The sequence below is a fragment of the Podarcis liolepis genome (genome assembly GCF_965112155.1).
Source record: "Podarcis liolepis genome assembly, chromosome: 3".
Classification (NCBI taxonomy): domain Eukaryota; kingdom Metazoa; phylum Chordata; class Lepidosauria; order Squamata; family Lacertidae; genus Podarcis; species Podarcis liolepis.
In genome coordinates, this window is record NC_139557.1 from 28,703,519 (window position 1) to 28,730,904 (window position 27,386).

General features: G+C 46.2%; 1 protein-coding gene across 6 annotated transcripts; it reads left to right on the forward strand.

The window, feature by feature from the left end:
- Positions 1-5,733: 5,733 nt before the first annotated feature.
- On the forward strand, positions 5,734-27,386 carry COLEC11 (collectin subfamily member 11). Of its 6 annotated transcripts, none has more exons than XM_083495736.1 (7): positions 5,734-6,032; positions 9,295-9,444; positions 15,024-15,095; positions 20,693-20,764; positions 21,054-21,107; positions 22,676-22,771; positions 22,896-27,386. In XM_083495736.1, exons 2-7 carry the CDS (start codon positions 9,315-9,317, stop codon positions 23,303-23,305), a joined length of 834 nt encoding a protein of 277 aa, XP_083351862.1. In that variant the 5' UTR covers positions 5,734-6,032; positions 9,295-9,314; the 3' UTR covers positions 23,306-27,386. The 6 variants fall into 6 exon arrangements, with proteins under 6 accessions (XP_083351862.1, XP_083351864.1, XP_083351863.1 ...); XM_083495738.1 differs by having other exon boundaries at positions 5,737-6,032; positions 22,914-27,386; XM_083495737.1 differs by lacking the exon at positions 5,734-6,032 and adding an exon at positions 8,743-9,165.

Genomic DNA, 27,386 nt, shown 5'->3' on the forward strand with positions numbered 1-27,386 from the left:
GACACGAACCCGGTTCACCAGATTACAAGTCTACCGCTCTTAACCACTACACCACACTGGCTCTGGTAATAAGACTGGTAGCCTCATGGCAGTACTCTTCTCCACTGTGTTGGAGGAAGGGACTGATTAGGACAGTGGCTTTCATCTCGGGAGGTGAAAAGGCTTTGACTGGCCTTGGAAAACGCAGCTACAAGTGGTGTGTTTGCATGTGGCACAGAACTAACAGCTATTCCCACAGGAAGTGCCTTCTCTTAGCAGCCAAGACAAGCTTCAGTGGTGATATGATTATTGCACTTGATTAGGTTTTATCCTTGCTACTGCCTTGTCTTAGCTGTTGTTGGGAGAAGGCAGTCTGATACAGTTCCAATGTGCTGCAAGCAACATGTGAAACAGCAACTGCCAAGTTTCTGTGGCCAGGTAGAAGTGGTGCTGGTCAAGAGTTGCAGATGAAATACAGCCTTCCCTACAATTCAGTTATCTCCAGCTTCTACACTATAGGGCCTTTTTAACACCCCTACTGTTAGGTCGTGGGTTGACATAGCAGCCGGCACAGCGATTTCTTCAAGTAGCTCTTTATTTTGGTAAGCTGGAGTAGAACTGACTGCGAACAGCTCAGCCGGCCTGTATTTATAGGCAGCCGGCTGTCAACATTGTAACCACAACAGCCCAGAGTTCCCGCCTAAAATAACTGGCGCGGACCTGAGTGAAAACTATCTACAGACCTGAGTGAAAACTATATACAGTATCCCCCTGTTGGCCCAGGGTGAAACTACACTACATAACACCCCTCCCCACCGAGATAAGGCGTTAGTTACAATCGTAATGGTTTCCTTATATACAGCACTACGCGTAATGGTTCAATTAGGCACAAAAGCATATCGGTTACATTTCCCATACTTAGACCAACAGTGATACCTGTCCAACAACATAGTCCTTTAAATAAGTTGGGCGCTTGGAAACTCTGCCAGACTGCCGGGGACTGGTAGCCAAGTCCGGAGGGCCACACAGTTCTCGCTGAGGCTGTGGTGCGACCCTAGGTGGCGTTGGAACCAACTCCCCTGGATCCGCTGCTGTGGGTGGAGCCTCCGCAAGTGGAGTGGTCTGAGTCTGTTCTGAAACGGCTTGGTTCGGCTCCACGCTGGCAGTTTGCGAGGGAGGTGTAGGTGGGGCCTCACCATCTGTACGTGTCTCTTCTGGAGCCGCAAGCGCAGTTGGGGGCACCTCGGTAGTGTCTAAGTCCCCAACCCTGCGCCTAAGCTGGTCTATGTGCCTTCGCCACAAGCGTCCGTCTTCGAGTGCCACCTGGTACGAGCGAGGTCCAGTGACTCCCACTACTGTGGCTGGCACCCAAGGGATGTCCCCCACATAGTTCCGGGCAAAGACCTGGTTTCCTGGGACAAATGACCGTGGTGCGTTGGCACAGCCTGGGGGTTCAGCCACGGCAAAGTCTGGGTGTAGCCGGTCGAGCGGTGACCTGAGGCGGCGGCCCATAAGCAGTTCAGCAGGACTCCTCCCTGTGGCCGCATGAGGGGTGATGTGTTGCACGAACAAGTATTCGGCGACCCACTCATGCCAGTCTCCCCGGTCCAGGCGCGCCAGTGCCTCTTTTGTCGAGCGCACCATTCTTTCCGCTTGCCCGTTGCTGGATGGATGAAAGGGTGCCGTTAGGGCATGGTGGATGCCCAGTCCCAAAAGATACCGCTCAAACGTGCCTGACGTGAACTGCGGTCCGTTGTCAGAGACAAGGACATCAGGACACCCATGCGTTGCAAACAGGCCTCGCAGCACCCGGATGACAGCTTCGGTAGTGGTGGAGGGCATCAGGGCGACCTCCAGCCATTTGGAATAGGCGTCCACCACTACCATAAAGGTCCGGCCGTGAAAGGGGCCAGCCAGATCGATGTGCACCCTCGACCAGGGTGTCTTTGGCGTCTCCCAGGTGTGTCCCTTAGCTGCCGGTGGTGCAGGCCTCGACTCCTGGCACGCTTGACAGGCGGACACCCAGGCAGTGATGGCATCGTCCATATTAGGCCACCAGACGTAACACCGAGCCAACGCCTTCATTTTGACAATTCCCGGGTGGCCAACGTGCAGAGCCTCCAGGACGCGCTGACGGAGTCCCTGGGGAATCACGACGCGGTCTCCCCACAGCAGACAGCCGCGATGAGCTGAGAGTTCATGTTGTCTGGTTGCAAAGGGCTGGAACTCCGATGCAAAAGGCCCTTGTGGCCACCCCCTCCACACCCAGTTGAGCACCCGGCTGATGGTGCGATCCTGGGCAGATGCGGAGGCCACAGTGGCAGCCGATACAGGCGCTGCCGGAAGATCCTCAATCAGAAGGAGCGATGAAGCTGGAGCCGGGTCTTCCACAAATGCTGGAAGAGGGCAACGGCTGAGGGCGTCGGCATGGCCCATCGATTTCCCCGGGCGATGGATGAGCCGGTAGTGGTAGGCAGCCAGGAAAACAGTCCATCGCAGCATGCGTGGTGAGAGGACCGGTGGAGTTGGACGATCACCGGCGAGGAGGCCCAGGAGTGGCTTGTGGTCAGTGATGAGGTCAAAAGTCCTGCCATAGAGGTATTCATGGAACCTCTTCACTCCAGCCACAAGTGCCAATGCCTCCTTGTCGAGCTGGCTGTAATTCCGTTCCGTCGGAGATAGTGTCCTGGAAAAGTAGGCGAGCGGTGCTTCTCTTCCATCTGGAAAACGGTGACTAAGGACAGCACCGATGCCAAAAGGTGAGGCGTCGCAGGCAAGGACCAGCGGCCTGGATTCACTGTACTGTACCAGCACACTGTCTGAAGAAAGGAGAGCCTTGACCGCGTTGAAGGCCGCCGTCTCCCGATGACCCCAGGCCCAAGGCGTCTTAGTGCTAAGGAGTCGGTGAAGAGGCTCAGCCACTGTGGCTTTGTGGGGCAGGAACATGTTATAAAAGTTCAGCAGCCCCAGGAATGCCTGCAACTCCGTTTTGTTCTTTGGGGTGGGGGCCTGCTGGATAGCGCGGATCTTGGATGTGGTTGGATGAAGACCGGAGGCATCGATAAGATAGCCCAGGAACTCTACCTGTGGAATGGCGATCTGGCACTTCTCCCTCTTTACCTTGAGCCCGGCCTCCTGGAACCTGGTCAGCACGGCACGGAGGCGCTCGAACAGCTGCTGGTGTGAGTCTGCAGACACCAAGACGTCATCAAAATATGGTACCATGCCCGGAAGCCCTTGCAGGAGACGCTCCATAAGGCTTTGGAAGATGCCAGGAGCCACACTCACCCCGAACTGCAACCGGCGGCAACGGAATGCCCCCCGGTGGGTGACGATCGTCTGGGCTTCAGCAGTGGCATCATCGACTGGCAGTTGTTGATAGGCTTGGGCAAGGTCCAGCTTAGCGAAGACCTTACCCTCACCCAGGGAATGCAGCAGGTGTTGGACAACAGGAACCGGATAAGCGTGCTGCTGAAGTGCCTTGTTGATCGTGCACTTGTAGTCAGCGCAGATTCTCACCGACCCATCTGGCTTGACAGGCGTGACGATGGGGGTTTCCCACTTTGCGTGGTCAACCGGCTCCAAAACTCCTTGGGCGATCAGTTTGTCCAGTTGTTCGTCCACCTTAGCCTTGAGAGCAAAGGGAACCCGGCGTGGCTTTAGCTTGATGGGGGCGACTTGTGGATCAAGGCTAAAGGAGATGGGCGTACCTGTATATTGGCCCAAGGTGCCGTCAAAAACCTCGGCAAAGTCTTTGACCAGACCCTCAGTCTCTGCGTTAGAGATGCAGTTGATGCCGGTGACTTCCAGGCCGAGGGCATCAAACCAGTCTAGCCCTAGGAGGCTTGGCCGCTGACCTTCGACCACCACCAACCGGAGCAGGCCCGAAAAATCCTTGAAGGCGATCCGGAACCGGCCAACGCCTACCACGGGAATGTCGTTTCCCTGGTAGTCTCTCAGGTGTACGCGGTGAGAGTCGAGTTGCCTTTTGGACACTCTGGGTACCAGTCTTTTGATGGTGCTCCATGACACGATGGACAGGGCAGACCCGGTGTCGATCTCCATGTCACATGGAGCTCCTTCAATGAGCACCGTGACGTTCAGCTTGCGTCGCGTAGGCGAGTCGGTTTGGCCAATCGTGGTTCCAGACGGGCAGCGGCAGTTGGTGAGAGCGAAACAACTTTCCTTGGCAGACTGGAGTGAAGACTTGGACTTGCGAGTCGATGAAGGGGGGGTGTCAGACGGAGCCGATCGGCAGACCTTAGCGATGTGGCCCCTTCTGGAACACTTCCTACAGATGGCGTCTCTGAATCGACACTTGGCACGGGAATGGTTGCCTCCGCAGCCAGCACATTCCGGTTGGCCCTTGGACTTCTGTTGGAACTTCCTGCGCTCCCGCTTTGTCTGGTGCACGTCATCGTCTTCACTGGAGGATGCCTCCTCACTGCTGGCCTCTTCATGATGCACCGGAACTGGCTCCCTAGCAAGACGCGGGCTGCTGGACTTGCGGATCTCCTGGGCGGAGCGTTCAGCAGCTTCTGAGGCCACAGCCTCCTCAATGGCTTTCTGTAGTGTGAGGTCTGGCTTGGCTAGGAGACGCCGTTGCAGATGGATGTCCCGGACCCCGCAGACGATTCGATCCATCAGGGCATCGTCTAAGTCTCGGAACTCACAGTGCATTGCAGCCTGTCGCAGGGCGGTGGTGTAGTTGTTGATTGACTCCCCCTCTGCCTGGTTCCGGTGGTAGAACGCATGGCGGGCAGCAATCTTGGACGGCTTTGGTGCGTAGTGGTTGCGGAGCTTCTCTTCGATCGTGTCCCATGGTGTTGCCTGGACTGCTTCAGGCGCAACCAACGCTCGGGCCGTCTCAAACACCTCAGGCCCACAGAGGCTGAGGAATAGGCCCCGCTTCCGATCCTTTGATACTGCTGTCAGCTCGTTGGCTTGGAGGTAGCAGTCGAACCGAGCGAGGTAGGAGTCCCATGATTCAGAGGCTGGCGCAAACGGCGGTAGAGGCACAAGTGAAGCCATGATTCCGATGCCGGCGTGAAGGGCGATGGATGGAACACAGTGCTCTAGCCAGAACAGTCAGCTCTGAATTGGTTCTGCCCAGTGATTTCGCTCAGTGATTTCAGCTCAGTGATTCAGCTCAGTTCAGAGGCTGGCCGCATCTGGCTGTGCTCTGATGTCCATCTATCCCATCCTCGTCGCCAGTGTTAGGTCGTGGGTTGACATAGCAGCCGGCACAGCGATTTCTTCAAGTAGCTCTTTATTTTGGTAAGCTGGAGTAGAACTGACTGCGAACAGCTCAGCCGGCCTGTATTTATAGGCAGCCGGCTGTCAACATTGTAACCACAACAGCCCAGAGTTCCCGCCTAAAATAACTGGCGCGGACCTGAGTGAAAACTATCTACAGACCTGAGTGAAAACTATATACAGTATCCCCCTGTTGGCCCAGGGTGAAACTACACTACATAACACCTACCTATGGTCTGAAGTGGTACAGTCCATAATTCCACTACCTCGCTGTGTTTAATGTGTAGAATGTCTCTAAGCCACGTGCCAGGATTTGATGAGAACCATGGCCACCATGCATTTCTAAATATCCCGTCCGAAAACTAAAGGGAGACAGCAGAAGCTTTGCTCTAGCTGGATCCTGTTTACATTACTGCAACTGGCCAGACCTAAATGGTTAACCAAGGATTTCTCTTCATGGGAAGGAGAGTTGTGAACGGAGAGGCATTCTGCATTCCCCAAAAAAAGCGCATTGCCAAAAGAAGCAGCTTACATCATGGGTCGCTGTAGCGTTCCCACACATTTTGCTCCTAATTACTGTCCTGCTGGACAGCTGAGCTGTTTCAAACAGGAAGCTGTTTATAGATAACGCTTGCAACTGTTGGGTCTGATTTGCTGGATGCCGAAGAGCAGGAGACGAGTTCGCTTCAAATTAAAAACTATCAGGCTTTTGTAAATAGTAGCAATGAGGTTCATCTGCGCAGTGTCCCTCCAGGCAGAGGTTGTGCTACGGTGCCTGTTTTCTCAGCAACTGTAAGGTAGGTGATACTTCAAAAGCCCGAGATAAGAAGATAGATTGTGGGGCCACATACACTTGCTCAGTGGAGTGGGTGGTAAACTTAAGGCTGGATTAACAGTGGTGTAGCATTTTTTTATTTTTTAATGGAAGCTAAGCTAAAGAGAGAGCATATTATGTTCAGTAGAGGAGTATAGTTTCTGGATTTAGTTTTTAACAGTTCTTGAAAAGCACACATGCTGCAGTGTCTTTTTACAGATGGCGTAGTAGTCACTTGAATATTTACTGCAGTCTGTAGAAAGTGTAAAGTAAGCTCATAGAGTGGAGTTTGTGTTGAGGGGTAGCAGACCAAAAACGAGCTGTCTTCACAGCAGCAAACTAATAAATCTAAGGGGAAAATAGCACAGATAAATAGTAAGCAAAACCTTTCCCAACTCGTAATATGTCCTTCTAGCGTTGCAAAAGGATGGCAGCTCTGTTCTCCACATTGCTGAGCCGCAAAAATAATACTGTTTGATTTTCTTTTTTTCCCCTTTAAACAAAGAGTAAGGCATATTGAATATGCTCGGCTTAATTTTTTGCCTGCCACGCTGCTGTTAAAGACAGCTAAGTCTTGCCAGGAAAAAAAGGTGGCAGTAATTAAACGGTATTGGCCAACATCTTAGAGGAAGGCGTGGTGTGATCTGCATGGGTGCAAAAAACATTGGAAACTCTTGGAATCGGTGAGATTTTCTAAGAGTCAGATTGGAGGGAGGGAGAGATGGAAACAGCAGCAACGGAGATGGAAAATGCTCTTTCCCATTGGTGGGTTCTGGTGGGTTCCCTTCCTGACCTGGCCTCTACACACCCTCTTCCAGGCAGTACTTAATTAAAAAGTGACAGGCTTCAAGGCTGCCTATAAAATTATAGCCTCTGACTGGGAAATGATTCCAAGAGTGGTTGCTGGCTGTGAAGAACTATCTGGGACTGAGGGAGAAACTCCTCATTTTCCAGAATGGAGCCCAATGCTTGAAAGGAGTTCTAGGAAGCCCTGACTTGAAGTAAGATCTGCTTCTGAGAAATACCTATGGAAACAAAAACAAAAAGGGGGGGTGAAAGGCCTAGTAGAAACCCCCCAAAACAAGATTAAAAAAAGAGTAAAAGAGGAAGGATGCTGGGTGAGTAGGGTTGGTGGTGGTGTCAAGTCAAAGGAGAATAGAAAAGAATAATGGCCGCCTAAGGGGGGGTGGTTAGTTGTGGAGAACTGAAAAGTGGAAGGAGAAGAGGACAAATGTATGTGGGAACAGGAAAAAAGACAAATAAAGATCCCGTAAATGGTCTCTGAGGTGTGTGAGAGATGCTGCGATGGCACTGCAAGTATTTCTGAGGTACCCAAGTCAGCTCAGACTAATCTCCCAGTTCTGGGCGCTGTCTAGTAGCCACTGCTGATGGGAGATACCTGGACTAGGAAGACTATAAAGGAAAGGAGGTAGGGTCCAGGGCTTTGAGGCTCCTAGCAATCTTCTCCTCATCTCACGTTTGCGGAAAGCAAGCATGATAGGTTAAGCTGCTCTGGAAGTGCAGTGGGGCCGAGGGAACTAACAGACCCGGGGGAAGAAATGAAGTTGGGATTAATCCATCTTCCCCCCAGCCCAGTGCTCGGCAGATGTTTGGCTTGCATTTCTCCTCAGCCCCAGGCAGGGCATCAATACTTGCTGGAGTTGGTTGGGGCTGTAGTCCAAAACATGTGGAAGGCACCAGGTTGGGAAAGGATGCATTTAAAGAAGGCAGTGGTCAGCTCCTACAAAAGCAAGGAGGAAAAGTAAGTTGCTTCTTGCTCTTCCCAGCCATCTCATGGCCTGGCCTAATATTAGGTATCAGTGGTTATTGGCTACGTTGAGCCCTGCAGCCATGATACTGAGTCAGTAGCCCCATTATTCAACCACCTGCACAATCTATATTTTTGTGGACAGTCTTAACCGTCTTGGATGGGCAGCAGTGCAGCTCCCCATATGTACTCCTCACATAATATTTCAGCTGCGTGCAAACAATATTTTAAGCCACTGTTCTTCAACCTTGGGTCTCCAAATGTTGTTTTTCAACTCCCACCATCCCCAGCCAATGGTAAAGGATGACAGGAGTTGTAGTTCAATAACATCTGTTGACAGGCTGAAGAACAATGGTTAAAGCAAGGTAGGAGGTTTAGGAGGAGGCAGAGTTTAGTCCTGAAGCCTGTTTCAGTGTCAGGGTTCAGACCTTAAAGCAACTTTATCAAGAAACTGCCACAGTAGTGAGTAACTGCACTGAGACCTCCGCAGATCTCGGATTAGCGAACTGGGCCTCTCTAGAAGTGATAGCAGTCCTCAGGAATATACACTACCTAAATGCACACCAGGTTTGACAGGTGGAGGCAGAACAGAGAGTTCCAGTCCTTTCCCCCAAACCCTACTCCATCTTCATTCCCTGCCATTACTGATGCCAGTGCCTCTTTTATCTCATAGAATAAGAACCAAGACACCTAGAACCAAGACAGCCCCAATCCATTTTCCCATGCTAATTCAGGAAGAAATTGACGTTCGTTCTTCCTCTTGAGCTTGCAAACAAGAAAAGCAGTGGAAAACAAAACAATTTAAGGCAGTTTTTTCATTAGGTTCATCTCACCCAGTGCATTTGTACTTGGGATCTGTTCCTAAGCGACTTTCATTTCCCTCAGTTGAACTCTCATAGCGGTTTTGAAAATGCAATTCGGGCCTCCCTAAGGGAACCGTGAGCTGACCTCTCCCACCGTATGCATTGATTGGGCTTGGAGACTGGCTGCCAGCCTTTCCCTCCCAATCAGTGCAGTATAGGACTCTGTGACTGCCTGCTGTGTTGTCTGTAGTGTGCGAGTCCCCCTCTCTCTTCGCCCTCCTTCCCTGGGGAACCTTAAACCTCTTCAGCCTTGCGTTTCCATTTCTTTTGATCTGTTAGTCTGAACTTTTTTCCTGGGCTGAGGACAAGAGTGAGCTTTGGCTTGGCAAAGGCCCCTTTTCTCAGTTGCACTTGGGAGGTTTTGAATATTTCTTTGCTTTGCAAAGACTCTCTGACGAAGTCTGAGAACCCCTGATATAGCTCTTCTGCACAGTTAAGCAAATGACGTCCTGTGGAACTCGACTCTATATACCGCATAACACAAGGTACATGATAAGCTGCTTACATGCTGCAAAGGTAGGAGGCACTGGACTGTAGAACACTGCAAACACCGCCTGGAACTACTGGAAGTCTTTGGAATTCCTTTTAACTGTTTATTCATTCTTTCCTTTTAGGAGTAAGGGACAAGCTCATTATGAAGAGTGATCTGGTTTTCTTTGTCTCTGTAATTAGCCTTGCCTTCCTGTCTCTGCCAACATCTGGATATGCTCAGCATATTGCAGAAGAATCCTGCTCTGTTCAGATTCTGGTTCCAGGCCTAAAAGGTAATGGGAATCTATTTTCATGACCAATGAAGTTCCCCCGATCCCACCCAGTCATATTTTTGTTTGCTGAGGTTGCTTTCGGGATTGTTAGGTGTTTTCCATTGGTTGGCAAGAATGCGTTTACTAGGAGTTTCACAAACTTGATCAGGAGAGTGTTAAACTGAACCCTGAAAGGGGGAGATAATACTTTAGAGGACAGGGGACACACCAAGTAATGGGGACAATAACTTCATTGGTGTACAGGAAACTGGGTCAGTAGTACAGGAACTTGCTAATGGGCAGGAAAAACCAATAAGGAAGCTGCTGGAGGAAATGATTTATGGTTTTAGTTGTCTTTATACTAATGCACAGAACATGGGGAATAAAAAAGTTGAACTTGAGCTCAGAAGGTGGTAGACTCTCCTTCACTGGAGGTTTTTTCTTAAACAGGTGGCGCTGTGGTCTAAACCACAGAGCCTAGGGCTTGCCAATCAGAAGGTCGGTGCTTTGAATCCCCGCGACGGGATGAGCTCCTGTTGCTCGGTCCCTGCTCCTGCCAACCTAGCAGTTCGAAAGCATGCCAAAGTGCAAGTAGATAAATAGGTACCACTCTGGCGGGAAGGTAAACGGCGTTTCCGTGCGCTGCTCTGGTTCGCCAGAAGCGGCTTAGTCATGCTGGCCACATGACCCGGAAGCTGTACGCCGGCTCCCTCGGCCAATACAGTGAGATGAGCACCGCAACCCCAGAGTCGGCCACGACTAGACCTAATGGTCTAGTCTTTACCTATTAAAGAAACTAGATTGTCATCTGTCAGGGATTCTTTAAGCTGTTATTCCTGCATTGTATGGGGTTGGATTAGATGAACCTGGGGGTGTTTTCTGACTCAATAATTATGTGATTCTATGAAATTACATGTGCATATTCGTTTTTCTAAGGCTTCGCCTCTGTAGGGGAAGGAGCTTTTAGTCTTATGGTAGGGAGGTAAAGAAATCACTGGAATTGTAGGCAAGACCTGGGAGAGTTTTTAATGGTGGTGGTGATTAAACATCACTGCACACCCACACCCTTAGTTCTCTGTCTAAACAGGGCTGAGAAAGCTGTAGCCCTCGAGATGTTGCTGGACTCCAACTGCCATCAGCACCAGCCAGCGTGACCACTGGTCAGGAACGATGGGAATTGTAGTCCAGCAGCATCTGGCTTCGGGCATCCCATGCCTGCCGTAACCTCCCCCAAAGCATTGTAATGTGAAAAGCGTTGTGAAATTTGGAAGATTTCCTGATGGTCAGAATTTCAAGGGGACCTGCACAAAGGTGTGCTTCCCTATTTCCATATAGGCTGGCATGTAGCCTGTTCTGGAATTCTGCATACTGGTGCTAAATCCAATTTGTAGTTGCATTTCCAGATCACTTGTTAAGAATGCTGTAGAATTTTCTTTTAGGCCTGCATTATATATTTGAAAAAGGGATGCAGGTGACACTGTGGGCTAAACCACAGAGCCTAGGGCTTACCGGTCAGAAGGTCGGCAGTTTGAATCCCTGCGATGGGGTGAGCTCCCGTTGCTCGGTCCCTGCTCCTGCCAACCTAGCAGTTTGAAAGCACATCAAAGTGCAAGTAGATAAGTAGGTACAGCTCCGGCGGGAAGGTAAATGGCGTTTCCGTGCGCTGCTCTGGTTCGCTGGCCACATGACCTGGAAGCTGTATGCCGGCTCCCTTGGTCAATAAAGCGAGATGAGCGCCGCAACCCCAGAGTCATCTGCAACTGGACCTAATGGTCAGGGGTCCCCTTTACCTTTATATATTTGAAGTGAATTTGTCACTTAGATCACTGCTGATCAGCTGATGCATCCTTTAATTCCACCAGATCTTGGTCTGCATCTCTGGTGATGCAGAGCTAGCTCACCGACTAGGAAAATAAATAAATAGATGCCTCCTACATGGCGGTTTCAGTGCATTTAACAGTGGCCCGATATGCATAAATCAGTAGATGAAGCTACATGGAAAGAAGCACCATCTTCTAAAGTTTGTGCACTGAGCTGCTGTTAAAGACACAGCTGCAGTCACCTGTAGAAAAGAACGACAACCTATTATGATGGTGCAACGCAAGGAATTCGAGTCTCTCTGAAGCCTCCTTTTGGATCAACAGTTATAGTGCTTGCGGAACATGTTTTTCAGAGAAACTACTTGGCATGTCTCTTGACTTCATTCTCCCTAGGGTTAGTTAGTATGGCCTACCAACCCTCCTTCTGCCCTCCTTTTAACATTTCCAAAACATTTTCTGGGAACTGTCATGCCTGAACATTCTGCCTCTGACCTTAAGGCCGCTACACTTAAAAAAGAGGGAAAGTAAATAAAGGGCCAGTTGGAATAAACTGGAATTATTTAAGAAATGTGATGCCAGATCCCATGCTTTAAGCATTATGGCTGAGTGCTTTTTTTTTACCCAGCCAGATGGGTGGGTGGGGGGTATAAATAATAAAAATATTATTATTTATTACTACTACTACTACTACAAGAAGTAAACACACCTAACTAGCGTTGCAGCAGTTTTTAAATATTCATGCTTTGGTATTTTAGCAAATGAAGGAAATTTACATTTTGGTTGCTTAATGTCTTCAACATTTCATTCTCAAAGTATAAGGACGTCATTTTTTTTGCATTGCTGTTCTTGCCAATTGCCACCTAGTTTAATTTGTTGTCCCAGTGTACTTAAGCATTAAGGCCTTCTCATGCAAATGGTAAAACAAATTCAAGCCAATGAAAAGGCAGCACACAAAAGGGCAGCTTACATCTACGGTGTGTATCCCTTGGGCATATATGTGCCGTAAACTTATATCGCTGTTAGGCCATCGTTACGGATTTGCCACAAGGGATCTTTGGAATTGCAGTTTGAGGCAGAGTTTTGCTCGAGTTACCGTACTCCTTACAGATCTACAGTTCAAGAGGGAAGGATTATTCAACTAAATTTAAGCCAGTAGTATACAGTTATGCCACATATACAGACCGCCTGCAGAAATAGACCCTAGTTAATGTGTAGCATTACAAGGGACGCGGGTGGCGCTGTGGGTTAAACCACAGAGCCTAGAACTTGCCGATCAGAAGGTCGGTGGTTCGAATCCCCACGGTGGGGTGAGCTCCCATTGCTCGGTCCCTGCTCCTGCCAACCTAGCAGTTTGAAAGCACGTCAAAGTGCAAGTAGATAAATAGGTACCGCTCTGGCGGGAAGGTAAACAGCGTTTCCGTGCGCTGCTCTGGTTCACCAGAAGCGGCTTAGTCATGCTGGCCACATGACCCAGAAGCTCCACGCCAGCTCCCTCGGCCAATAAGGCGAGATGAGCGCCGCAACCCCAGAGTCAGCCACGACTGGACCTAATGGTCAGGGGTCCCTTTACCTTCACCTAATGTGTAGCATGTGGTTGTTGGCATCATGGCACATGTGTTATATAGGTATGAGAAAGGCCCCTAAAGCACTATGCAGTGGAAGATAAATGTCTTTTGCAGTGAAGACAGGGAAAGGTAGAGCGGAGTATAATGTGGCTGCTCCTTCTGCAGGAGGAAAAGGTGGCAATGCCTACTGTCCCTGCCTACTGTGCATAAACTGGGCTGGGGTATGAGTCACTCTTGTGAAGGAAGAATGGTATGTACTGACTGTGTGAGTGAGTGAGTGAGTGAGTGAGTGAGAAAGACCTTGCCCATTCTGCCTTTATATTCCAGAATGCCATTGCCCAAGCCAAAATCCTGATTTCAACACCTTGAAGATGAAACTATCCAAATGCAATGCCTGAATTTAGTAGGATGCTTTTATTCAAACAGGTAGCACAGCACCCTAGAGAAAATGGAGAGCAGTGTTAAATTGGGACTGGTTGTCTCTTAACGAGATTTAATACAGTGCATATTTATAGAAAGGAATAGTCTATTCTGCAGAGCACAGACTAGGTAGATGGGGGCATTAATCTTGATCTACTGATGCCTTCTTTGACCTTGGAAGAGCATCTTAACTACTCTATCTTAGTTTCCCTGTTTGTAAAGTCAAAGCATTACCACTAGATAAAACTACAAAACCACACGGAGTATGAACAGTTAGCTTACGTTTCGGGGAAAAGCCCTTCTATATATTGTCGCACAAATGCTAAAAATGATGGTTGTTAGCATGCACAGGTCTGGCTGTTTAATGAGTTCCAACAATCTCATATTCCTCAAATGATCAGAAAACACTGAACTATCTGTCTATCTCTGCCTGAGAAAGAAAGGGAGATGGGTCCCAAATCTGCTCATGGGTCCACATATCCTACCTAATTAGAAGCTATAATCATAATAGTGAAGGAGATTGATGAAGAAATTCAGTGAAGCACAAAATGGCCTGCGAAGGCCACAGCTAATATAAAATCTCTAAAAAGCCATCAGTGCCTGATCTAAACTGTCAGGGGGCTAGCTGGCTAGCTTAGAGGAGTGCTAATGAGTTTTGGAGCCTTTCATCTGTTGGCTGAAATCCAGCTCATGCCCTCAGCTTCTCCGCAGCCTTGAGTCTTAGTACTTTGGAGCAATCATATTTCTTTTTCTGGAGGATGTTGGTGAGGTGCCTTTGATGCTACAGCAAAGTTCAAAAAAGTACCCACTTCACATCTGGAATGGCCCTGTGGCAGAGGCTGCATTCACACAAAGGCAAAGGGTGTCAGGTAACCTTGTTGGAGCCATGGCTAAGGGCATGGCTCGTTTTTCTAAGGCCTGTACTGTATACACAGCAGTACATTATCCACATTTTCCTTCACAAGGAGGGCTATTGATCAATGAAGACATTTGAGAACATGCCAGAGTTTCCACTGCTACATTTTCTAGTGACCTATGGTACCATTTAAATGTTGCATTTCTCTAATGGTTAGTGCTTTATATTAGTTTGTTTGTGTGTGTCTGAATGTCTTATCATGTATTGTTGCTGTTGTTTTTAAGTTGATAATAGAATGGAAACCATGACTAAACGCAGAGGCTCTGTCCGAAGTTTACTAACTGAATTCCCATTGCATGGGTGACATGTATCTGAATGTTCTGTGACCATGCTGTTCTTGTTTTCCGAAACTGAACTTTCTGCATCTTTTTTTCAATTCTCTTTTGCCATTCTCAAGACCTCATTAGGTTCTGACAAGCCAGTTCTTTTCCTCTTGCATTTGTACTCTCTCCCTTTACCTTTGGCCTTTTCCCATTGACCAGGCTTGAATGTAACTACCTTAGGGAAGAGACCTACTCTTCATTATATCTTTTAAACTTTTACCTGGAAAATCCCTCTGAAAACTTAAAAAATGGTGGAGTTCAAAAGCCGAGGTTGCTGAGCAAACACAACCAACCAGACCCTTGACACCAGGTGGTTCTTCTTATGTCTAGACATACATACACACACTGACACCCAAATGACATTGAGTGATCTTATACTCAGTTATGCTCAGAGTGGGCCCTTTGGTATCAATTGCAAAATTATTTCAGTGGATCTTCACTGAGTTTGAATGTCGTCCACTCCTATTACTTTCACTGCAAATCAAGAGGCTTGTTCATATTGAGAATTCAAGCATGTTGTTGTTGTTATCGTATCTCCTTTTTAACTACAAAACAGGGGATGCTGGAGAAAAGGGGGAGAAAGGTGCCCCAGGCCGCCCAGGACGAGTTGGACCTCCAGGAGAAAAAGGTCAGTACTTTTTTAAAGAGGGAGGTGATGGAGGTTACTCTTCACGAAACTGTTTATTTCCTAGTGCTGAGTAGAGGGCAATCATGTATATCAGGCTTTCTGGCATGATTGTCGGGTCCAGTGTTCTCAAAAGAGAAGGAATGGCTCATAGCATCTGGAAATGCAAGAAATGAGAGCCAGGAACCTAACATTTCTTCTGCCTTCAGTTTTCCTGGCATCATAATTCCATCTTCTGTGATGCAATCAAAACCATTGGAATTCCTGCCCTGTCCTCCATCACCAGAGGGAGTGCTGCTAGAGAAAGCCGCTTCTACCTGTAGAAGCTATAAAATATGTGGAAATGCTGCTGCCTTCCCTTGGAGCAAATATTTCTTTGTTTGAATACGATTTCCATCTACATTTTCCCTGGAGCATATGGGAATTATGGCTGTTCCTCATGAATCCCAAATATTTGTGATGAGAGCTTGTTCAGAGATGGTCTGAATACCAGTCGTGGAGAACAAACCACCTGCTCAATGGCGTAGCTTGATGGGGAGCCACAGGGGAGGTTGCCCCGGGCACAAAATTGATAGAGGTGCAGAATTTCAACACCCAGTACTGCCTCAATACAGCTGTCGCTAGGCTCCACTGAAAACTGCTTCTCCATGCGAACCAGGAAGCGATCTCTCAAGAATGACTCTTTTCTTATTTCTGCGGCTGCAATCTCCTGGGCGACACGGATGCCGTTAGGCAGCTGAACGCACATGCATACTCCATCTTGTTTCCCTCCCTCCGCATGGCCCTGCGTGCTGGCAACCCCTGCTATGCCACTGCCCTGCTTGTTGGCTTCCTGGATGCATCTGGCTTGCCACTGTTGGAATCAGGATACTGGGGAAACCTCTGGTCCACAGACCAATTTGGCCTGGCAGGCTGTTGCTTAAAAAACACACCCCACCTGTTGTCAGCTGAGTGACATGAGTGGTCCCACCCACTTATCAAAGTTGACCTATAGGTGTGGTGGGAGATAGTGACCAAGCAGAACTGAACTTCCAGTGGATCTATGTGCATCAACTGATTGAGCAGGTACAGTGGTACCTCAGGTTAAGTACTTAATTCGTTCCGGAGGTCCGTACTTAACCTGAAACTGTTCTTAACCTGAAGCACCACTTCAGCTAATGGGGCCTCCTCCTGCTGCTACGCTGCTGAAGCCCGATTTCTGTTCTTATCCTGAAGCAAAGTTCTTAACCTGAAGCACTATTTCTGGGTTAGCGGAGTCTGTAACCTGAAGCGTATGTAACCTGAGGTACCACTGTACTTCAGTTCTGCTTTTTGCAGAGTTCTGGCATGAGAGAGGGTTCTCAAAACCAAAATCCAGCAGGACCCTGCTTTCTTGTAATACCAGACTTAGCTAAGGAAAGGTATTTTTCACATTCAGGAAGCAGCCAGAGTGAACAGACTGTATTGCGGGGGGCCAGTAATGCCTGGAGCAAGGGGAGGGGTGTGTGAAAGTAATTCCTTGGCCGATCTGGCAATGGTTTATGTTTATAATGATGCTTTGGGACTTGCACAGGCATTTCTGTAATTCCATTTGTGCCAGGCCTGTAAGTTCTAAAATACTTAGGCTCTCTGAGTATTATTAAAAAGACATAAGAGGCTATTTTCATTGCAAAGAAATCTTATGAGAGAACAATTGTACACCAGAAACCAATTTATCTGACCCCTTTTATTTGACCTTTCTTCTGGACTTAGAGCACTGGGAGCTCTTTGAGAGAGACCTGGAAGGAGTAGTTAGAAAATAAATACAAAAAGTAAATGCGGCATTTGGCTTTAGAGAAGGTATAAAGTTTCTGCCCCCCCCCACAAGCTCACCATAACAACGGTAAACAGCTTTGCAAGAAACGAAAGAAATAGTTAAGAACCTCTGAATACCAGTTAATGTTATACTTGTCAATTTTGTTGCATTATGGTTTTTTTTTAAAGAATACACATACAATAATTGTTCCATTTAAAAAAAAGAAATTGGATAAAACAGTAAATAGCAATCTTAAAACACAGGGCATCTGATTTCATCATCATCAATAGTAACAATATTGATTATTATTATTATTTATTTTTAATTGCAAATTTAACAACTTTTGTTGGGTACTACTCCTAAGAAGAGTGAGGGTTGCTTCTGCATAGAGTTCCAATGTAGAGAATGTCAGGTGACCCTCTGGCAGGTCTAAGGATGGAGAAATCTTCCTGCCTTCCTTCTTTTGAATTTCCATTGCACACTTCAGCTTGCCAGAAGAGCTGCCTAGGCTTAAATTAATAAGTGATACTAGTTTTAAGTGCTTTATGTTGAGACCCAAAGACGTGAGTGAACCTCAAGGATCAGAAAACACAGGACTACTGAAAAACAAGTCCTTTATTAAGAACAATCACAGTTCAGAATGAATGATGCAAACTCTCAGGTTGGACAGAACTCTTCTTCAGGCAAGATATTTCTATAATGGTTTTTGTTTGTTTAAAGAGGGGGTTGTTTCTATGCCAGAGATCCATGAAGGATCATGTTAGCTGGAAGTATATTGTTCTATTGTCTAATGCAGAGGTTTTCAACCTTTTTGAGACCACAGCTCCCTTGACCAACTACAGTGGTACCTCGGGTTAAGTACTTAATTCGTTCTGGAGGGCTGTTCTTAACCTGTAACTGTTCTTAACCTGAAGCACCACTTTAGCTAATGGGGCCTCCTGCTGCCGCTGCTGCACGATTTCTGTTCTCATCCTGAAGCAAAGTTCTTAACCCGAGGTACTATTTCTGGGTTAGCGGAGTCTGTAACCTGAAGCGTATGTAACCTGAAGCGTATGTAACCCAAGGTACCATTGTACATTATTTCTGCAGCACCCCTGTGGGGCTCAAGAGCCCAGTTATTTCATCTCTTGTCTGCAGAGATGGCAGCTTCTCACCCTTTTTCAAACATCCTCCCTTGCGGAGTGTTTCCTCAGCCTCCTCTCCCCTCTCCTTGGGAGTCTGGGCAGCCGCTGCTGCTGCCCCAGATCTCTGAGCTGCCCCATGCCTGCCCCAATGAGAGGTGCTTCCTCACACTGCCCCACAGGGGCCTGGGTGTCTAATCTCAACAGCAAGGGCTGGCAGACTGGCTGGCTGGGCTCCCTCGCCCGCTTGCTTGCTCACTCTGAGGTGACCTCAGCTCCTGGCAACCAGCACCCCCTGACCAGCCCCAGAAGCAGCATTTGCCTGGGGAACTTGTAGCCAAGGCTGCTGCAACAAACAGCTGTGCAAGCCTTTGGGAGGTAGAGATGCGAGAAGGCATCAGAAGAGAGAGGGAAGGAAAGAGAGACAGAGGCCAGTGTTGCCCGTGGCACCCCTCAACATCATTCAAGGCACCCCAAGGTGCCATGGCACACTGGTTGAAAACCACTGGTCTAATGCACGGAACCCTTTCACACAACTCAATTTTGTATTGAATACAGGGATTATTTGGTTGCATCTGTTATAAGAGCTTCTATCTTCCTACATGCAACTCACCCTATCATATGTACACAAGCGTCCTATATAATCACTCTAATTTTTCCACGCATGGATGAGAGCTTCAAGCTGGGTTCCAAAATGTTGGCTGACGAGACTGCTGCTTCTGTTATCTAGTCGCAGAAGACTGTTGTGAATTTTTCCTGTGTTCATGATGAGCATTGCAGCAGCCTCAAATATGCCCACCAGAAGATGCCACAAAATTAGTATTGGTATCTCACAGCAGGAACCGAGATGGTTTTTCAGTTTTAATGGCAATGCTGTACAGCATTTTTACAGCAGAGTTGTGACAAAACGAGCCTCTTACAAAATTGGCTATCTCAGCTATTTGTCATGAATAAGGGACATACGCACAATAAGGCACAAGTACAAATATTGCTAGCAATGCTTAAGTATTTGTTTTGTGTCCTTTTCACCGTTTTTTCCAGGTTGACTCAGGGCCTGAGGTTGCAACCCTATACCTGCTTTCTTGGCAATGAACCCCATACTTCTGAGTAGACGTGTACAGGATTGCATCATAAAACAATTCAGGACTGGGGAGGGAAGCGTCCAGAAGCCTCCGGATTACTGTAGCAGCTACTGGTCAAGTGGAAAAAACCATTCAGGCTCTTTGTTTGCATGTTCTGCCTGTTCACTTACAATCTGCCACTACAGGTCTTCTCCTTGCAGCACCAAATAAGAAACAAGATGGTTGTAATGGGGGTTCTTGGAATATAGCTCACCAGAATTCATGGTTGCTACAGCCTGCTGGGAGCTTCTGAGCAGGCAGAGGTTATTCTTAGGCAACTTGTGTAAACTGGTTACCTCCGTACTAGTGTGTGCTCTTCTTGGAATGAGATCTACACAAAACAATCCATGTTTTTTCATTCTTCTGCTCATTTTGGGTGCTATTGAACAATGTTGTTGTTTAGTCGTTTAGTTGTGTCTGACTCTTCATGACCCCATGGACCAGAGCACGCCAGGCACTCCTGTCTTCCACCGCCTCCCGCAGTTTAGTCAAACTCATGCTGGTAGCTTCGAGAACACTATCCAACCATCTTGTCCTTTGTCGTCCCCTTCTCCTTGTGCCCTCCATCTTTCCCAACATCAGGGTCTTTTCCAGGGAGTCTTCTCTTCTCATGAAGTGGCCAAAGTATTGGAGTCTCAGCTTCAGGATCTGTCCTTCCAGTGAGCACTCAGGGCTGATTTCCTTCAGAATGGAGAGGTTTGATCTTCTTGCAGTCCATGGGACTCTCAAGAGTCTCCTCCACCACCATAATTCAAAAGCATCAATTCTTTGGCGATCAGCCTTCTTTATGGTCCAATAACATACATTAAAGGTACACACACACACACACACACACACACACACACACACACACACTGAATCTAAGCTCCTGCAACCATTTCTGTTGCATGCATAATAGAAAACCTGGGCAAATAATGAAAAAGATGGCCAGATGCTGAAGTGTTGTTGACAATATTTATATCTGATTTGTGCTGCAATGTGCATATTTATCTCTTATTCATTAGAATTTGCTGAGGCAGCCAATTTTTTAAGAGGCTCGTTTTGCCACAGCTCCGCTGTAAAATGCTGTATAACACTGCCATTAAAACTGAAAAACCTTCTTGTTTCCCGCTGTGAGGCTCCAGATAGTTATTTCGTGGTATCTTCCTGAGGCTGCTGTGCACTCCTCGTTAATAAAGACTTTGAATGCATACAGGGAAAAGATCAGCCGTGTAGTCTGCTTAGCATAGATGAAATGAAAGGGCTGTAATCTCAGACCTGTGGTTGTGAGGGCACGATCTATTCATTCCAGTGGGGCTTGAACTAATTTTAGTCTCTGGCAACTCTGACTGAGGACTACATGATGCTTTTGGGTATTTTTTGATACATCAGTGAGGCCAAGAGGAGGGTATTGTTGTCTGGGTAGCCCCCATACATGCTGCCCAGGCTTGTGCTCCAGGGAGATCACTTTCGTGTTGCTAACACAGCAGTTTGATTTCACCCCTTGAGGCAGACTCCATTGTCTCTCAATAGTCTCTGACTACTGAGGGTATATCTAAAAAATTACATTTAATTTGTCTTTTGTTTTGTTTTTTCCTCCTCTAGGAGAAACAGGGGACAAAGGACAGAAGGGGAGCATAGGGAGACATGGAAAAATTGGCCCCATTGGCTCAAAAGGTATGTTTCCTTTCAATATTTGTTAGGTGGTTATTTCTGCAAAGTTGTTTAAATTATTTTGAGGTTTTTTCTGCAAGGAACAAGAGATGATTGACCATGATTACAACAAAGCCATATGCGATGATCATGACAAATAAATGAGGTTGAGTTTCCTTCACATAGGTCAGCATTGGCAAGGCTTTAAAACCCCCATACAACTAGTGTTCTGGTGTCAGTGTATAAGATAAAGGCTATTGTTTCTACTTGAAGCTATCTGCTGAGAAGCTTAACTTTATTTTCCTTTTCATAGGAGAAAAAGGAGATAATGGGGATGCAGGCCCACCTGGTCCTAATGGAGATCCAGGTAAACTAACCATATTAGCACTGGTTTTAATGTCTTAACATCCCATTTAAGGTCCTAATTAATAAATGTGAAATTATGTATAGTTTGTATAAGCTTGTATAATACGGGTTTTTAAGATAGAATATTTCAGCAGCCATAATATTAGATTAACCACTGAACTCGAGTGATATGCATACAGATGTGAATTAGCCTTTAGCAGTCCAACTCATCTTTTTTGTACCAATGTGTACTACGCTCTCTCAAATTCAGCTCATGTCTGTGAATCAGTCACTCCCCTACCCCCACCCCAGCATAATTCCTATTTTGGGAAGACACAGCAGAATCTTAGTTTGAACGCAATTGTGAATGGATACAGCCATTTCTATGATTATCTTAAATAGTTGCAGGAAACTGTGGGCTCTGTTTGAGTGCAGCCAAGATTTTATTGGCTTACTACACATGGTTGTTCAGGAGAAACAAATGATGGTTTGCATATAATGCTAAGAGCAGGCCTCATGGTTTATATTGCTTGGCTGCAAAGCGGGAGCAACTGAGCAGCATCTACCAGCAAGGTGTTCATTCATAGTCTGCCATGGTTTATTCCACACTATGGTTTACTATGATGTACAGACCATCCCGTGATCCCTTTGTGTTGGGATGGACCATGTTGAACACAAACAACTGTCTTATATGTATGTACCAGCAGCCAGTCTGGGGGGTTCAATACCTGCAATGCAGCGTTATTGGTATCCTCCAGAGCAGGGGTCGGCAAGGCTTACCGGGCATCGGCCGGATCACTCCCACAGAGATCCTCCGTGGGCGGGCCAGTGCAGCGCGATGCTGGAAATTGTGTCTGCGCATTGCCAGATGCCGAAAATTGCACCTGTGCAGAAGCAATTTTCGGTGTCTGGGCATGCGCAGAAGCGATTTCTGGAGCCACAGAAGAGAGTCCCCGCGCCACGCTGCACCAGTTTAGCGCAGCGCACAGGGACTCCCTGAGTGGGTGCTCGGTTCAGGGGTAGCTTGTGGGTTGGCTAAACGGCCTCCGTAGGCCACTTCCGGCTCATGGGCCTTAGGTTGCCTACCCTTACTCCAGAGGGTTGGAGTAAGAGGATAGTAAGTTAATGGATGAAAGCTATGAAATATGACTATTTTGGGACATGGGTGGCGCTGTGTGTTAAATCACAGAGCCTAGGACTTGCCGATCAGAAGGTTGGCGCTTCAAATCCCCGCGACGGGGTGAGCTCCCGTTGCTCGGTCCCTGCTCCTGCCAACCTAGCAGTTCGAAAGCACCTCAAGCTGCAAGTAGATAAATAGGTACCACTCCGGCGGGAAGGTAAACGGCGTTTCCGTGCACTGCTCTGGTTCACCAGAAGCGGCTTAGTCATGCTAAGTCATGACCCGGAAGCTGTACGCCGGCTCCCTTGGTCAATAAAACGAGATGAGCACCACAACTCCAGAGTCAGTCATGACTGGACCTAATGGTCAGGGGTCCCTTTACCTTTACGCACTATTTTGGGTAGCCAGAAAACAGTGTGAGACGTTTTGTGCAAATGCCCATATGTAACTTGCACACGGATTTTCTGCAGGCCTTCCTTGTGAATGTGGCCAGCTACGAACAGCCATTGGTAAAATGGATAACCAAGTGTCCTTGCTGACGACTGAGTTGAAGTTCATTAAAAAAGGTAAGAATGTCCAGACAAACATTCTCCCCTTCCTTGCATGTGGGGCAATCTTGCTTGCTTAATCACTGGTTGATTGTGCTATGCATTAAGTTGGTTTATAGAAATGCAAGTGCTCACTTTTCAGCACTGCCCTCCCCCGCAGCTGTTGCTGGTGTGCGTGAGACAGATAATAAGACTTACTTGCTGGTGAAAGAAGAGAAGAGGTACATGGACGCCCAGCTCTACTGCCAAGGAAGGGGAGGAACGCTGAGCATGCCCAAGGATGAAAACACCAATAGCCTAATTGCTGCTTACATCAATCAAGCTGGCCTCAGCCGAGTTTTCATTGGCATTAACGACCTAGAGAAAGAGGGCCATTTTGTTTACTCTGACCGGTCCCCGATGCAGACCTTCAACAAATGGAGCAACGGAGAGCCAAATAATGCTTATGATGAGGAGGACTGTGTAGAAATGATAGCCTCTGGAGGATGGAATGATGTCGCCTGTCATATTACAATGAATTTTGTTTGTGAATTCGACAAAGAAAATGTGTAGAAATATAATTCCTGCCCCCCACTCCCAGCTCAATTTTTGAATCAAGCTTTGTATACAGGTTAGGCTGTGTGTCTGCACTATTGGTTTTTTAATGTACCGGAATAAGCTGGTGCAGTCCACAAATCCTGAACTGCTATCTGTTTATGGGTGGTTTTTGTGCATGTGTGTGTGTGTTTGCACATAACACTAAGCTATGGTTGGTTTTAACCATGATATATTTAATAAGCCATGGGTTGTCTCAGTTTCTTTTGTTTCTCCAAAGCTTGGCTTGTTTCCCAGCCACTCCTGCCTTGTGATTTGTAGCCTGATGAGCATTTGGGGTGGGGTGCCCAAGCAAGCCATGCTTAAGCAAGGTTTTCACATAAAGCCAACCATAGTTAAATGAGTCATGGGTTCACAAGCATATCATGTTTGTTGGCAGAAAATAAACCAGGGTTTATTTGCTGGGTTGGGTTCACCCGTTCAAACAAATTTATTTAGGCTAAACAAATCATGGTTTAGCAGTATGTGCAAACCAGCCTTTTATTTGAAAGTTAGTACCTTGTTGATGAGGTACTAATCTTTCAACAAGCTTCATATTAGTCTGGACAAATATCCCAGAACACCCTCACCTCTGCCAGCGTTTCAAAGTTGTTCTCTCACCAAAAAAAGCAACATGACATTTTTATGTGTTTAGTTCAGGTTATGTGGATAGCCATCCTGCAAAAAATCCTCATATCTGGTCTGTGTGTGTGTGTTTGTGTGTGTGTGTGTGTGTGTGTGTGTGTGTGTGTGTGTGAGAGAGAGAGAGAGAGAGAGAGAGAGAGATGCATACACATTCCAAGATTAAGCCATGGCGTATGTCAAGTTTCCCATTCCATTTGTGTGTGTGTGTGTGTGTGTGTGTGTGTGTGTGTGTGTGTGTGTGTGTATTCATAGCATGGGTTTTCTTCACTCATATTCAGCACAGCTTTTTCTTTCTTTCTTTCTTTTAAGCCCTGTTTCATGTATTATCTTTGCACTGCTCCCTCTCTTCTGTCATGCAGGTGACCTCATGTACGAAGTGGAAATTCACAGCACATGCTTCTTTTTCTTCCACAAAAAAGGAATTCCAATACAGTTTGCTTGTTTTAGCCATAAGCATAGCTACCTTGTGGAAGGAATAGGGGCGTGCCCACTTCTATACCATGCAATGAGGAATCCCTCCAAGCGCAACCTTTCACTGAAATGATGAGACTCATTCATTTTAACATAGCACAGGAAATCTTCCTAACAGATTAAAGAACAGCACATCATCCTGGATAGTAGTAGGCACATGTGAACATGAAATATGTTAAGAATAGGACACAGGAATTAATGAAGGACAAACATCAACATTAAGATCTATAACACAGGGTGCTTGTGCCAGTCAACTCCAAGACCTACCCTAGTTACTTTTGTTGATAAAGTATTATAGTGGTATTTTTAGAAGTATATTATATTAGTATTGTACAGCTGTAAATATAATCTAGGTATTTCAAATATCAATATTCACCCTTCAGAAGGGAAGAGCAGAGTCAACAGAGACATGGTTTAAAGAAATATGGCTGTAATCCAACATAGAATTAAGCATAGTTAAACCTCTTGAAATCGTTGGGCTTAAACTCAGTTCTGCGCAAGATCTCTAGGCAGAAAATATCCATCAAATCGCTTGTTGAGATTAATGGAGATCTACAACGAAAGTGGAAGGTTTAAATGTAGATTTTAGGAAGCTATTTTTGAAGACCTATAGCCACCATTTCTATCTTTTAAAAAGCCTACTCTTCTATTGCTCACATTAAGTCCTGTGCTGGTTCATAATGATAAAATGTAAACTTTATCTTTTATCACTTTCTGAATCCTAATGAACTAGTTCTTTAGCTCTTCCATTATGCAGTTGCTAAAGTGGGAATACAGCACTGATGTAAACCAGTTCAACTCTTTAGGCAGTGTTTAATAGATTATAAATTGAGTATTGCAAAATTATTTACAGAAAACATGAATATTACATTCTCCTTATGTACCCTTTGGCACAGAGTGGATCTGAGCATTGTGGCTTGATGGCCAGAACAATTTAGCAAAGTTAATCAAGTCCCAGCCTGTTGCAGTTTAAAGCAATCTCTACTCTGAATTACACATGAATCAGGTTGTTCCATTAAATCAGGAGTACGTTTTGCACAGAACTACATCCTAGATAGCTGACATGATTGTGTTTAGATATTTGCATGCTATTACTGTTTTCTTAATAATAATAATAATAATAATAATAATTATCCAAGCAGGTCTTTGTAAGTTGTCATGCAAGTCACGAAAACTTTTAAGTTATTCATATTCTGAAAGATGCTTTAAAATTCATTTGCCCATCCTTCCGTTTGTCACTGTAGGCACATAGCTAAATGAATGCTAAGATTTTGTGGGAGTAAGTTGACTCTACAGACTTAATGAATGTTATCCATTTACAACAGAGGATGCAGCTGGTTGCACCTGACGTTTGGCCCTTCATGAAGTTCTATAGTTTTAATTATTATTACTGAGGCCTTAATCCCATGATAGAGTCAATCCAATTGAATTTCTTCTAGCCTGGTTGCAAATCAAGGGAGGTAGCACATGAAACAGTTGAAGTTAAAATTAAATTTGCATTTTATTTCCCAGTTCATCTGCACAAACAAATCCACCTGAAGCCAGATACAAATCCCAGCACTCAAGCAGTGGGTATTAATTCAGCTGGCTTCTCAAGATTGCTGGCGTTGGAATTAAACTGAGAAGTTCATTAATAATGGGTGAACTACAAGACTGAGTCCAGTACATGAACAAGAGTTAAAATTGGTTCACCATCTCTATTTGACTTTAGGAACAAGATTTATGCTGTTGTTCCCCACAGGAATAGTCATTGGTTTAAAACAGGCATCCCCAACCTTCGGCCCTCCAGATGTTTTGGACTACAATTCCCATCATCCCTGACCACTGGTCCTGTTAGCTAGGGATCATGGGAATTGTAGGCCAAAAACATCTGGAGGGCCACAGGTTGGGGATGCCTGGTTTAAAACTTTACAGAAGCATAGGACAGCTGTTCATTTAACAAATCTATATTGCCAATCCTGCCTATGCATAAACAAGTGCATTCACTTATTTAATAGATATAAAAATGTGGCTATTTGTTATGACTAGTTCACTTCTGCATTAGGCTTGCATTGCTATGCTGGTAGAATGCTTTCTAAATCTGTTCCCCCTTGTTGGGATGTTGTAACTTCTGTGCAGCACAGAGCTATTCCAGAATTTGCTAGCGGGCCATCCATCACTAAGTCACTTATGATTCAAGCCCCTTTCCCTTTCTCGTTGAGGTTTGTAGCATTTCAAGTAGGGATAAATAATCTTTCCCCATCCAGACATTGTTGGATTTCGCTCCCATCACTCCCAGCCAGCAGGAATGATGGGATTTGCAGCCCAACACCATTTTGGAGGGCCACAAGTTCCCCATCCCTGGTTTAAAGCTCTCTGATGCTTTGCTCATTAGAAATAACTTGGATACAAAAATGAATGTGGGGGCATGCATAAAATAGTGAATACTGGCCCATGTGATAACTTGGAATAACTGCAGTCTTATGCATAGTTGGTAGTGTATTCTGCTGAAGAAAGAAGGAGTTCCTTCTAAGGCAATACACAGGGGATCAGACTGTAAACCTAATCTTGCCAATGTTGATTCAATAGGATTTCTATGTAAGCAAAAACAACAGGGTTGGGTGTATAATAGGTTTCCTGACGCTGTAACATCCCAGAGACTATGACAAAAACAAGAGTGGATTATCTGTAACTTGATACTGACCCATTGATTTAGTTCCCAGCATTTAAAGCTTTGAGGGTATACGTTTTCTGTTGTGTTCTTCAATATTTATGTTTAATCTAACGATAAGCTTCCTGGTAGCACACAAATGCAAGTAAGTAACTAATTTATAGCGACTGGATTGATAAAGGATTTTTTGTTTGTAGCAATTTTGCTCTCAAAAATAAAAGTATGGCAAGCATTTGAAATTATTGTGTATCGTTTTGCGCTTAGGGGGAAATAAATAAATAAATTTTATCCCAA